Source organism: Felis catus, chromosome B3 (assembly GCF_018350175.1).
Source record: "Felis catus isolate Fca126 chromosome B3, F.catus_Fca126_mat1.0, whole genome shotgun sequence".
NCBI classification, from domain to species: domain Eukaryota; kingdom Metazoa; phylum Chordata; class Mammalia; order Carnivora; family Felidae; genus Felis; species Felis catus.
The window spans coordinates 112,611,582-112,625,008 of NC_058373.1; the positions used below are offsets into that span (position 1 = coordinate 112,611,582).

General features: G+C 34.9%; 1 protein-coding gene across 16 annotated transcripts in view; it reads left to right on the forward strand.

Moving 5' to 3' along the window:
* Positions 1-13,427, forward strand: part of GPHN (gephyrin) — a 635,834-nt gene that overhangs the window by 303,872 nt on the left and 318,535 nt on the right. For all 16 annotated transcript variants that reach the window (XM_019833155.3, XM_019833153.3, XM_019833151.3 and 13 more), the window contains one exon: positions 10,540-10,632. In XM_019833155.3, the coding sequence (XP_019688714.1) occupies positions 10,540-10,632 (93 nt within the window). The remainder of the gene's footprint in view (positions 1-10,539; positions 10,633-13,427) is intronic.

The following is a 13,427-nucleotide window of genomic DNA, read 5'->3' on the forward strand; positions in this document are numbered from 1 at the left end:
GATGAGCAATGTTGAGCATCTTGTCGTGTGTCTGTTAGCCATCTGGATGTCTTTTTGGAAAAGTGTCTATTTATGTCTTCTGCCTATTTCTTCACTGTTTCACTGGATTATTTAGTTTTTGGGTGTTGAGTTTGGTAAGTTATTTATAGAGTTTGGATACTAACCCATTATTGGATGTCATTTGCAAATATCTTTTCCCATTCTATCAGTTGCCTTTTAGTTTTGTTGATTGTTTCCTTTGCTGTGTAGAAACTTTTTATGTTGATAAAGTCCCAAAAGTTCATTTTTGCTTTTATTTCCTTTGCCTTTGGAGACATGTCAAGTAAGAAATGGCTATGACTGAGGTCAAAGAGGTTGCTGCCTATGTTCTCCTCTAGGATTTAATGGTTTCGTGTCTCAAATTTTAGGTGTTTCTTCCATTTTGAATTTATTTTTGTGTATGGTGTAAGAAAGTGGTCCAGTTTCATTCTTCTGCGTATTGCCATCCAGATTTCCCAATATCATTTGTTGAAGAGACTTTTTTCCATTGGATATTCTTCCCTGCTTTGTCGAAAATATGTGGACATATATTTGTGGGTCCATTTCTGGGTTCTCTATTTCATTGGTCTTTGTGTCTGTTTTCGTGTCAATACCATACTGTCTTGATGATTACAGCTTTGTAATACACGTTAAGGTCTCGGATTGAGATGCCTCCAGCTTTGGTTTTCTTTTTCAACATTACTTTCGCTATTCGGGGTCTTTTGTGGTTGCTTACAAATTTTAGGATTGTTTATTCTAGCTCTATGAAGAATGCTGGTGCTATTTTGGTTGGGATTGCAGTGAATGTGTAGATTGCTTTGGATAGTGTCGACATTTTAACAATATTTATTCTTCCAGTCCATGAGCGTGGAATGGTTTTCCATTTCTTTGTGTCTTCTTCAATTTCTTTCATAAGTTTTCTATAGTTTTCAGCATATGGATCTTTTACTTTGGATAGGTTTATTCCTAGCTATTTTATGGTTCTTGGTGCAATTGTATTTGGGATTGATTCCTTGATATCTCTTTCTGTTGCTGTATTATTGGTGTATAGAAATGCATATAGGATGTTGATTTTATATCCTGGACTTTGCTGAATTCATCTATCAAGTCTAGCAGTTTTTTGGTGGAGTCTTTCAGATTTTCCACGTAGAGTATCTTGTCATCTGCAAGGAGTGAAAGTTTGACTTCTTCTTTGTCAATTTGGATGCCTTTTATTTCATTTTGTTGTCTTGATTGCTGAGGTTAGGACTTCCAACACTTTGTTAAACAACAGTGGTGAGAGTGGACATTCCTGTCATGTTCCTAATCTCAGGGGGAGTGTTCTCAATTTTTTTTCCATTGAGGATATTAGCTATGGGCCTTTCATTTATGGCTTTTATGATGTTTAAGTATGTTCCTTCTCTCCCGGCTTTCTTGAGGGTTTTCATTAAGAAAGGATGCGATATTCTGTCAAATATTTTTTCTGCATCTTTGACAGGATCATATGGTTCTTATCCTTTCTTATATTAATGTGCTGTGTCACACTGATTGATTTGTGAATACTGAACTGGCCCTGCAGCCCAGGAATGAATCCCACTTGATCATGGTGAATAATTCTTTTCATATGCTATTGAATTTTATTTGCTCATATCTTGTTAAGAATTTTTGCACCCATGTTCATCAGGGATATTGGCCTGTAATTCTTCTTTTAGTGCAGTCTTTGGTTTGGGAATCAAGGTAATGGTGGCTTCATAGAGTGAGTCCAGAAGGTTTCCTTTCATTTCTATTTTTTGGAACAGCTATAGAAAGATAGGTATTAACTCTACTTTAAATGTCTGGTGGAGGGCGCCTGGGTGGCTCAGTCGGTTAAACGTCCAACTTTGGCTCAGAACCAACTTCAGCTCAGGTCATGATATGATTCATGAGTTCGAGCCCCGCATTGGGCTCTGTGCTGACAACTCAGAGCCTGCAGCCTGCTTCGGATTCTGTGATCTCCCCAAATTCGCATACATGCACCTCTGTCCCACCAAGCTGTCTGTCTCTACCTGTGAAGATCTTTCTGTCACTCCGCAGGTTGATTTCCTAGGTGTTCTAAGTGTTCTGACTTCAATACAGCTGTGTTTGAGGGATGAAGGAAATCCCAGTCCACCTACATCTCCACCATCTTCACTCCTCCGCTCACTGGTCTTTAAAGCATATAAGATCCTGTATTAGGAAATTTATTCACTCCCCTAACCAAATAATTTAGTGCTTTTGTTTGATTTATTCACTGTTGGTGGTTTTCATCTCTCTTTTTTCTTACTGGTACTATTCATGTCATTGAGAGTTCCTTTCCTATGCTGTCTTCTCACAGTAAGAGAACATCAGAGGAATGATGGAAAAAAATACATAGTTTTCAAGTATAATAAATTTTGTATTAATACAGGTTTTCTCTCTACTACATTTCTGAACATTTAGTCCATGCCCCTCCTTTTTTTTCACCCACAACTTATGATTACCCATTGTATAATGTGGAATCATAATTTTCCTGATGACATTAGGACAATTTGATCTCTAGTTCTTGGCCCTCTTTGAAAAGATAGTTTAAGCCTACCTGTATTTTTGCTATTTTTTGCTGCCTATAAATAGATCAATGTTCTATTGTTTCTCTTACTAATTATTATGTAATAATTTATACAAAAATATTGGCTAAAATTCCACCAGAATACTATACTTTCTTTAAACTTACAAAAATGAATTTCCTCTATTTTTTTACTAATAGACATTAAAATTACATTGTAACACCTTAAGGATTTTTTTCCACTAATATTCTAACAAAAAACTGAACCACAGTGACAGTTATTACTGAGTCACTGTAAATCAGACCTTTTATATTCCACAAAGCACTAAATATCAATGAATGCAACTATTTCCAGATGGTTTTTGTTAAGGAGATTTTTAAGTAGAATTAAATTAATTATACAGTATATGTTATCCATGCCTAATTATTTATCTGGTTTAACTCAGCCTGGAATAAAATGTTCAAAGATAAAGCCATATCATATACAAAACTTTGTCAGAATTATATTACCGATGTTTGAGAGAAGGTGATAGAATTATGACAGAAATCTTTCTATTTCCTTTTCATTGTATAATTTCAACATGAAGATATATGCTCACATCACATTCTCACACTGGTATATACAGAAGCTGGTAATAAATAATATGGTTTGACCAATATCTTTGCTTCCTTAAGAAGTTTCATAATGTGCATGAATGTACACATGTGTGCATACAAACAGACATTTATTTTTTAAGTTTTTATTCTGTACCCAGAATGACAGTAGATGCTTTTCATGTTCTTGTTTACATTATTGTTTTTAACAGTGACCCAAGTTTCAAAGAGTTTTAGTATCTTGCCTATGGAACCAAAGGTAGTTAGTCGACTGGAACTGGAAGAACAGGCACCCAGGTCTGTCTTGCCCCAATCTTGTTCCCTTTCTGTTACCTCTTCTTCTACCCCAGTGCCTCACAGCTAGAAAATTTATAGAGGTAAACGTTGTTGTTTATAGATGAGAAAAACTAAAAGCAGAGTAAATATCAGTAGGGTTTTCAAATTAAAATATGCAGACTGTTGTGTAGACTTAGAATTCATTATAGTGAGCTTACTCATGATGTGTTGTCGAAATGAAAAAAAAAAAAAAACAAGTTAAAAATACCTGTGTGTGCATTTTGCATCTCTGTAAATGCATGTGTGTTTATTTATTTATAGAAATTTGTGTGAAAGGATGATTGACATAAATTTAAAATGGGCTATCTCTGCTAAATTTTTAATGACTTTCAATTCATTATACCTTTTATGTTGATTGAGTTATTTTTGTCTTTTTAATAAGCATGTTTTTTAGAATTATAAAAAAAATCACAAAGAATATTCCCATGTGGGGCCAAAAAATTAAAAATGGAATAAAAAATAGGAATAGGTGGAAATATAAAACACTTTTTTCACCAAATATCATTTCTAGAACCTACTTTACAATTATAAAACAGATGATACATTTAATCAAATTTCTTTCACATAGCCACTCATTTTGTTTTCATATTGCCTATTCTACAACAGTGAGTAGAATGGCTTTAAATGCCAAACTCATAGAGGTGGTACTAAATTTTATTGATAAATAAAATACCTAGTGCTTTAAGGGGAAGCTCTAGTCCAGTATAGCTCAGTAGCTCCTATCGAAAGACTCATCTGTTATCACAAATAGCAGTTATAAACTCTGAACTAAACAAAAAATAACCATCTGAAAACACTGGGTAGCAACCAAATGCAAGAAGATTCTGTCATTTGGAAGAAGGCTCTTGTTGAATACCCCATTTGTATAACTTTTATCCTGACAGTAGGTCCCAGTTTGGCGTATTTGGCAGCTAAAACCTACAAGCTTACTGGCTAGAAGAACAGAGTTTGGGACAAGCACAGATGCTTTAAACTGATGGAGGGGTGGGGATATCCTGGAAGGGAGAGAGCCAAAGAGAAGATCTTCAAATTCTATAAATAAGCCCCTTAGGTCTCTGGCTGACCTCTGAACCATGATAGTGCTGGGTAAACTACAAACACTGCAATTGGGGCTAAAGGAACTTAATTGAATTTTGAATTGCCATCACTGTAGAGCAGACAGAGATTGCAGTTGAGTCTACCCAAGTCATCTGCTTACTAAAATAAAAACAAATCAACATTCCTCAAAGCAATATAACAAAACCTGGAGTTTCTTCAACATATCATTCAGCATGTCCAGAATACAGTCCAGAATTATTTAATGCATAAAGAAACAAAATGTGATCCATTCTCAAAAAAGGTAATCAACTGACACGAACCCCAAGATGGCCCAGTTATTTCAATTAACAACGATTTTTAAAGCAGCTCTATAATCAGGCTCAAGGAGTAAAGTAAAATATGCTTGTAATGAATGAAGAGATATAAAATCTTTGCAGAAAAAATAGAAACAAAAAGAACCAAGTGAAAATTGTAGAACTGAAAAATACAATTGCTTTAAAGAGTTTTGAAAGTACCTTTTTATCTTTAATTTCAGGGTCCCACATGAACCAGTTTAAGATTAATGACAGTGCAATCATGTAATAAATGTATAGTTATTAAATAAAACTTTAAAGCATGTTGGATTAGCTTTTAAAGCAGTAAGATTCATGCCTAGTTATTTGTGTTTGGAAAGTTTTGGTATTGTTTATTAGTGGAACTATACTGTAGGAATTATATGTAGAATAAAGGGAAAATGAAAATATTAATAATTCTTATTCAAAAAATAATCTTTGGGTACAGGATAGTGACCATACTAATGGTAATGTACTGTTTTTCCTTGGCAAATTTCTTAAGAAAGATTATTGATTTAGAATTAATAATGGACAGTAGAATAGCTAGTTTTGGAGTTCAAAGCTCCCATTCCTCCATAGAAACACTGTGAAACAAACAGAAATTGTTAAAACCAACTTTTTCAGCACTCCATTTCAGAAAATAAAGTTTTATAATAACCAAGCCAACCCTGAATTAAGAATATTGATTTGTTTGGGGTGATAAAAGTTTTCAAAAATAGTGGTGCCAATTGCACTATATTTTGAATGTAATGTGTAATGTCACTGAACTGTATGCTTAAAAATGGTTAAGATACAAGTTTTATTATATAACTTTTTTACCATGATAAACATTTTTTGAAAAAAAATGCATGATGTACTGGTAAATGTTACAACATGTATGAAACTTGAAAACATTATGCTAAGTAAAAGAAGCCAGTTACAAAAGACCACATATTGTATGAATTCAGTTTTGTGAATATCTGGAATAGGCAAATCCATAGAGACAGAAAGTAAATTTGTGGTTTCCTGGGCCCTCTCAGAGGTGTAGTGACTGCTAATATTTACCAGGTTTCTAATATTGCATTTCTTACATTTGGTGGATTCCTGAGGATTCCTATCAGAGTCATAGTCATAATGTGCTTGATTTATTATTCTATGGCTTTAATTACTTATTCCCAATTCTTCAGAGGTCCAGTCAATCTTAGACCAAGCTTTATGTCAGTAGAGCCATCACCATTTATTCAGGTCACCTATTATATTAATCACTGAAGAATATCAATATGCATAAAATTTGGCTCTTAAGTTCAGGGAAGGCCTTAGGGAAAATAGAATAAAAAGGCCAAAAGAGTATCTCTTCAATCCATTTAGCTCTGTAAATCATTTAATTGTTCTGTTTTACAGAACCTTCCCTTTTAAAATATTTCAACTTTTGGCCTCTCAGAGTTAGTGATAAAAGGAGTACCATGAACCCTGACTCTACTTGGGTCTTCTAAGGTGATTAAAGTGGTGGAGAAGCTCACACTTAGGCCACTGTAACTCTGGCATAAATAATGTTGAGAAAATAACAAAAGAAACCATTTATTTACCAGTTACTATGTGTTAAGTACTCTGCCAAGTGTTTGTTCACTTGCTAAGTGTGTTACTCTAGTAAATGATAACTATTGTTTGAGTTTGTTTTTTGAAGGTTTTGGTGAAAGCTTCAGCTACATTAACAAATATTTGGGAAATGGGTTGATATTGTCTTAATGGAAAAAAGTAGGTTTGGGGGGAAGGTTTTAAAGAAATCTATTTTTAGAATGCTAATTTTAAAGTGATTTGGAGTAGATTCTCAAAGCCAGAAAGGACCAGAGAGGGAGATTTCTAGTTTAGGTAACATAATTGAAGATGAGATAACAGACAAGGAATGGGAGAATCTGCCTAGAAAAATAAATGAGAAGTTAAGCTAATTTAGTAGACAATTTTGGGGAAAAGACATGAGAGAAGATCTTAGGAAAATTTTCCTAAAATATAAAAGCATGCTTAAGTTAAGATACTTAGATAACTTAAAACTGCTTGCATTATGTTATTTTGTTCATGGAAATGGTATTTCTGTCATTTATGAAAACTAATAACTGCACACTTAAAAACTAGGAAACAATATCCCTATCCATTTAAAAATGTTCCCTTAGAAAAGTTTTAGTGGATTTTTGAACACATTTGTTAAACATATTTTAATTTTCTTTGATGTTTATTTAATTTTGAGAGAAGACAGAACTCAAGCGGGGGAGGGGCAGAGAGAGAGGATGAGACACAGAATCTGAAGCAGGCTCCATGCTCTGAGCTGTCAGCACAGAGCCCAATGTGAGGCTCAAACTCAAGATCTGTGAGATCATGACCTGAGCTGAAGTCAGACGCTTAACCAACAGAGCCACACAGTCGCCCCAAAACAAAAGCTATTTTAAATATTATGTCATCTTTAAATATCTTTTTGTGTGACATGCTGAATATTTTTTAGCATAACATTCAGAATTTGCTTTACGTATACAGATACATGATCAGAATTTTGGAGATCACTTTTATAGAGGAGGAGGCATGTAAACAAGTAAATTTCAGTAAAATATGAAAAGTGCTATCCCAAAGGGATGCCTGGTAATACACACAAGGAATAAATTGTCTGGAGGAGTCAGTGGAGACTACTGACATGTCCTAAAGCTGTGTCTCATTAAGTATAGATAGGAATTTCTTAGGTGGTTATATCAGATTCTTTAATAAACCAAAGAAAATATGACATTTCTCAAATGGTTTTATATTGGTGAGCTCTACTTAATTCAGTGATTCATGTTTACATCAATAAATGTAGAGAAAAGAAAAAATATCTATTGTAATAGATGAGTATGAGACTCTAGGTAGATGTCCGAATGGTGGCTCTATTACTGTCCCATTTTTCTCTTTTGGGGGTTCTCTAGTCTTGGGCAAGAGAAAAATATTGCTTAAAATCTCTGTAATGATGGTTTTCATTCTGGTCACAGTAAAGAAAATGTTATATATTCATAAACACCTGTAATATCTGTAAAACAGTTTTCTTAAGATGATCATACCTCTTTCATAGCACTAACCATGATATGTTGATGTGCCATATTAATTTGTTCATACCTCTGCGATCTTTGACATCAAGGCCATTTGTCTTACATTTTTTTTCATTCTCACATTTTCCTGGCACATACTAGGCATGGTATGTTTCTTAAACTAAATGATTAAAATTGAGTCTTCATGGCAATTTATTTAAACCTAATTCACATCAGGTTTACTTTCAAAGCTGTTGTGAAGATTCTTGTAAAGCTATGACTAATAAAATACAATAAAATATAAATTGAAAACAGCAGGAGGATGCAAAGATGCTAACTAGGAAAGTAATTTTAAATTTTTTTTTCAACATTTTTATTTATTTTTGGGACAGAGAGAGACAGAGCATGAACGGGGGAGGGGCAGAGAGAGAGGGAGACACAGAATGGGAAACAGGCTCCAGGCTCCGAGCCATCAGCCCAGAGCCCGACGCGGGGTTCGAACTCACGGACCGCGAGATCGTGACCTGGCTGAAGTCGGACGCTCAACCGACTGCGCCACCCAGGCGCCCCGCGGAAAGTAATTTTATATGTACTATATTGTTCCATTGAAACCACCACAAGACTTTGTGTCTTACAACAATGATTTATTATTTCTCACAAATCTGTGGGTTTGCTGGGCTTAGCTGAGTGTATCTTTTTCTGGTCTTACTTGGGGGTCATTCATGTGGCTGAAATAATTGGTCGACTCAACTGAGGCTCACTTAGGTGTCTCACTCAGATGGCCTCACTCAGGGGTCTGGGCCCTTGGTGCTTTCTATTCTGCTAAGCTTTCTCTCTACATGTTTTCTCTTCATTCCATTATTTAGACTGGACTTCCTTTCATGGTAAGAGAAGTTTACCAAAAGAGTGAAGGTAGAGGATTTGAGGCCTTTTGAGACCTAACCTTCAGAACTCATATACCATAATTTCTGCCCTGATCAGAGGTACAAGTCTGGCCCAGATGCAGAATTGGTGAAAATAGACTCTACCCCTTGACAGGAGGATTTATAAAGAATATGTGGTTATATTTAACCTACCACAGTATAGAATATGCATAGTTGTTGAGTATAAAATTTATTTCTGAGCTGGCTGAAAATTGAGGAAAAAATGAGACATTAAGGTGCTGGCTATCTAAATAAAGAACAAATACCAGAAAGTTCAATTTGTAAAATCCTTTTATTTTTTAATAATACATACAGATTTTAAAGAATTCGAAAATTCAAAAGAAAATAAAAAGGAATTAAAATGTACTTCACATCTATCCAGAAATAACCATTATTAAAGTTGTAAAACATTTCATCTATCTATGCCTATGTTATAGATAGAAGAATGGATAGATGTTTAACTGAAAGTGAAAGAAATAGCTATGCAAAAGCAGGATAGTACTCTCAAGCTAATACAGAGGCATTTTATTTCGTTTAAATAGAAAAAAAAGTGGGGGCGACTGGGTGGCACAGTCGGTTGAGCGTCCGACTTCAGCCAGGTCACGATCTCGCGGTCCGTGAGTTCGAGCCCCGCGTCAGGCTCTGGGCTGATGGCTCGGAGCCTGAAGCCTGTTTCCGATTCTGTGTCTCACTCTCTCTCTGCCCCTCCCCCGTTCATGCTCTGTCTCTCTCTGTCCCAAAAATAAATAAACGTTGAAAAAAAAAAATTTAAATAGAAAAAAAAGTGAATGTCAGAGCATAAGAGATACTACATGCTAAACAGAGATCTTTCTCTAACGTTTAAAAATAAGGAAAATTATTAATAAGTTACAGTCCTATTTTTTACCCTTTTTAAATTTTTTTAAACTTTTTTAATGTTTATTTTGAGAGAGAGACAGAGAGTGAGCAGGGGAGGGACAGAGAAGGGGGGAGACACAGAATCCAAAGTAGGCTCCAGGCTCTGAGCTGCCAGCACAGAGCCCAACGCAGGGCTTGAACCCACAAACTGTCAGATTGTGACCTGGGCCCAAAGTTGGACACTTAACCGACTGAGCCACCCAGGCACCCCTACTCTCTTTTTAAACCTTAGACACGGTTGAGCCACTGCTCAGAAAGATCAGGATATTAGCACTATTATATTACCTATCCTCTTCATACCTCCAAGTGTCTGGTTATTATATAGTTATAAAAACAAAATCTTTATCAAACAATATCCAACCTTCACACCAAAATTATTTCACAAACCATTGCAGATGTGTGGAAAGAAAGATAAAGTTATTCCAGACTATCAGATCTGGACAGACTTAAACAGAGAAAAATGGAAAAATAAAAAAACCAGAGTCCATTTATAATCTTTATTGGAATGCTCTGTTTTTCCCTCTGAGATTTTATCAAATATCCAACATTAGACTTTTTTATAAGCTAATTTCTGATATTTCCTGTGTTTCATTTTTTATTCATTTATTTTAAAAATTTGATGCTTTCCTTATTTTTATACTGCATAAAATAAATACAGAAATAGCAATGTGCTTTGATCAATAGTAAATATGTTCCATGAATTGTGCTTCAGAATTTCGTGTTGATTGCTGAAATAAATGTGTGTTTCTTCACTGGTATATAAAGTATTTGAGTATGTGGATGTTTTGAGTGGGCAGGTAAGTTCTTCTTCATGTGACAATACTATTGTTTTCTTCCAGGAAACCCTGATAGATTGGTGTGATGAAAAGGAACTTAATTTGATATTAACAACTGGAGGAACAGGGTTTGCACCACGAGATGTCACTCCAGAGGTGAGATAGTCTGTGCCTTTCTTTTTTCAAGGAGTAGGCTATTCATTTTATTTTTCATCTTTTTTACTATGTTTTATATTACTTTTATAATGTTGCTAGGCAGAACAGAAGACCTGTGGTTCTAAGAATGTAAAAACTGTTCTGTGGAAGCATTGTTATATAAAAAATGTTTTCTGACTACTTTTCTTTGGACTTATACTAGACATGATATAAAATGAGGAAGATTGAACTGGTCCAGAAAGTAATTTTGCATTTGTTCAGTGGACTGTGATATAAGCTGAACTTCAGACATATTGCCAAAGGAGGTGATAGCAGAACTCTGATTCTTAGCATGGCATCTGGTCTAATGTGTTTTGTTAATGTAATTCAAAATGTATCTTATATCTCTGTTCTTCAGATACCCTTGTCATTGGTCTCAAAGCACAGGAAATTGTGATAGAATACATATACCAAATTTATAGTACTTTTGAAGAGAAAGGGTTACATATTCCATAATTTTAATATGAATTTAAATGCAGAATTTAATAAGCCAAAGCAGAATTAATATCTAGGCTTTATGCCACAAGAATCACCTTAAACCTTTGCATAAGTAGAAAAATTAAGGGAGAAAATGAAGAGTAGGCAGTGCTCAGTGATACAGGAGAAAGAGTATTTTTTCTTTTTAGGGAAGCCATAAACCTCAGAGTCATATGCAAACTTATATCACCACTTGTGATATTGTTTTCTTTACCTCCCAAAAAAATGTTTGCTGGCTGAATTTCAACTTAATATTAAGTACGTCCTTCTATTTTCAAACCAGAACACAATTTTATCTACTGTTTACTTAACAGCAAGATACTTTTACTCTGCATCTATTAAATATTTACTGTCCTTCTTACTCTACTGTAGTGGTTTTCAGACTTTAGCCTGCACCACAGTCAAGCTGAGGATTTATCAAAACAGATTATTGGACCCACCCACAGAGTTTCTGATTTAGTAAATCTGCAGTGGGTCCCAAGAATTTGTATTTCTAACAAGGTGATGCAGATGTTGCTGGTCTACAGATCATACTTTCAGACTTTGAAAACCACTGTTCTAGGATATGAAAATGGACATTTTTTTAAACAAAGTGTAAAATATTTACTGTTCTTCTATGTAAAAATCGTGACAGAATTTTTTGGATATTATTCTAATTTTAGACTTATAAATAAAATGGTTTGCTTTTAAAGCAATCAGAATAGAGTTATACTGGGAAGTTGTTAATTTCAACTTGCTCAGAAAAGAAATCATTCTTACATAATTAGTTTAGCTTCTGAATCTTATGGAGAAATGGTCCTTTGGCCAATTCTTACATTTCTTTTAAACTGTGAGACCAACTTAAAAAGTACAATTGAAGGGAAGCCATCTCCTATAGAGGTGTGTCTGTGTTTTGTTTGTAAGAAAATTGCATACATATGTGAAGACCTTGATTTTTGGAGTTTGTTGTGTTAAGTATTTGAAGTAAATGGCCTTGGGTTTATATGTCCCTGTTTTTTGTGTGATGGTTTGAGATTTTCATACTATTTATTTTTATTACAGAAAAAACAGAAAAAAATTACTATAGAATTTATATCAGATAACAACATTGTTTTTAATTGGGAGGGAATGCTTTGCACACAAAGTTAAGTATTTTGTTTTCTGTGGAGTGTCAAGTTAATACCAAAGTGCTAGGTTGAAAATGTAAACCTTTGAATTTTGGCTCTGCTACTAACAGGGTGACCATAGACTAATTACTGAACTACTCTGTGCCTCAGTTTCCTATAAAGTGAGGTAAACGAAAGTACCTACCTACTGGGAGCTGTGAGGATCCAGTGAGAACTATTTCTGGCATTTTAGTAAGTGCTGTATATGCAAGGATTAACTTATAAGGGTTAGTTTTTTTATTATTATTATTAGTTGCTACATAAACACTAAGTGGACAAATTTGGTAGTATTTTTTTGTATGTAACTACCAAAAGGACGAAAACAGTGTTATGGTAGATTTAAAGTGTATCGATGAAACCTTTATAATCTTGTTAAATTATTTTTTGAATTTTGATATAGTAAGCTTCATATTTTATCTTTCTCATCTTCATGTGAAATAGAGGTTTAAACTTCTACCATTTTAATATTTGTCTATCCCATCCATTTTTTTAGTGCCATTAATTGACAAGAGTCTCTTTCCCTGACCTTGTATGTCTCATTATATCCGAAATTAAGAAACCTTTATCCTTAAATGAAGTCTTTTTTTTTTAACATTTATTTATTTTTTGAGACAGAGAGAGAGCATGAACAGGGGAGGGCCAGAGAAAGAGGGAGACACAGAATCTGAAACAGGCTCCAGGCTCTGAACTGTCAGCACAGAGCCCGACGCGAGGCTCGAACCCAGGGACCGCGAGACCATGACCTGAGCCGAAGTCGGACGCTTAACCGACTGAGCCACCCAGGCGCCCCTTAAATGAAGTCTTTTAGTTAACTTAAAATCTTAGAGATGTTTTTTAAATATATTTTTTAATATTTATTTATTTTGAGAAAGAGAGAGAGAGAGAGAGAGAGAGAGAGCATGTGCACACACATGCATGCGTGACCAGGAGAGGGGCTGAGAGAGAGGGAGAGAGACTCATAGCTGACAGCTGTCAGCACAGAACCCACATCAGGGCTCAATCTCACAAACCATCAGACCATGACCTGAGCTAAAATCAACAGTCAGTTTCTTAACCAAGTGAGTCATCCAGGTGCCCCTTAGAGGTGCTCTTAAATTCTTATATGTGCCTATAACAACTACCTGTGTAGAGCTG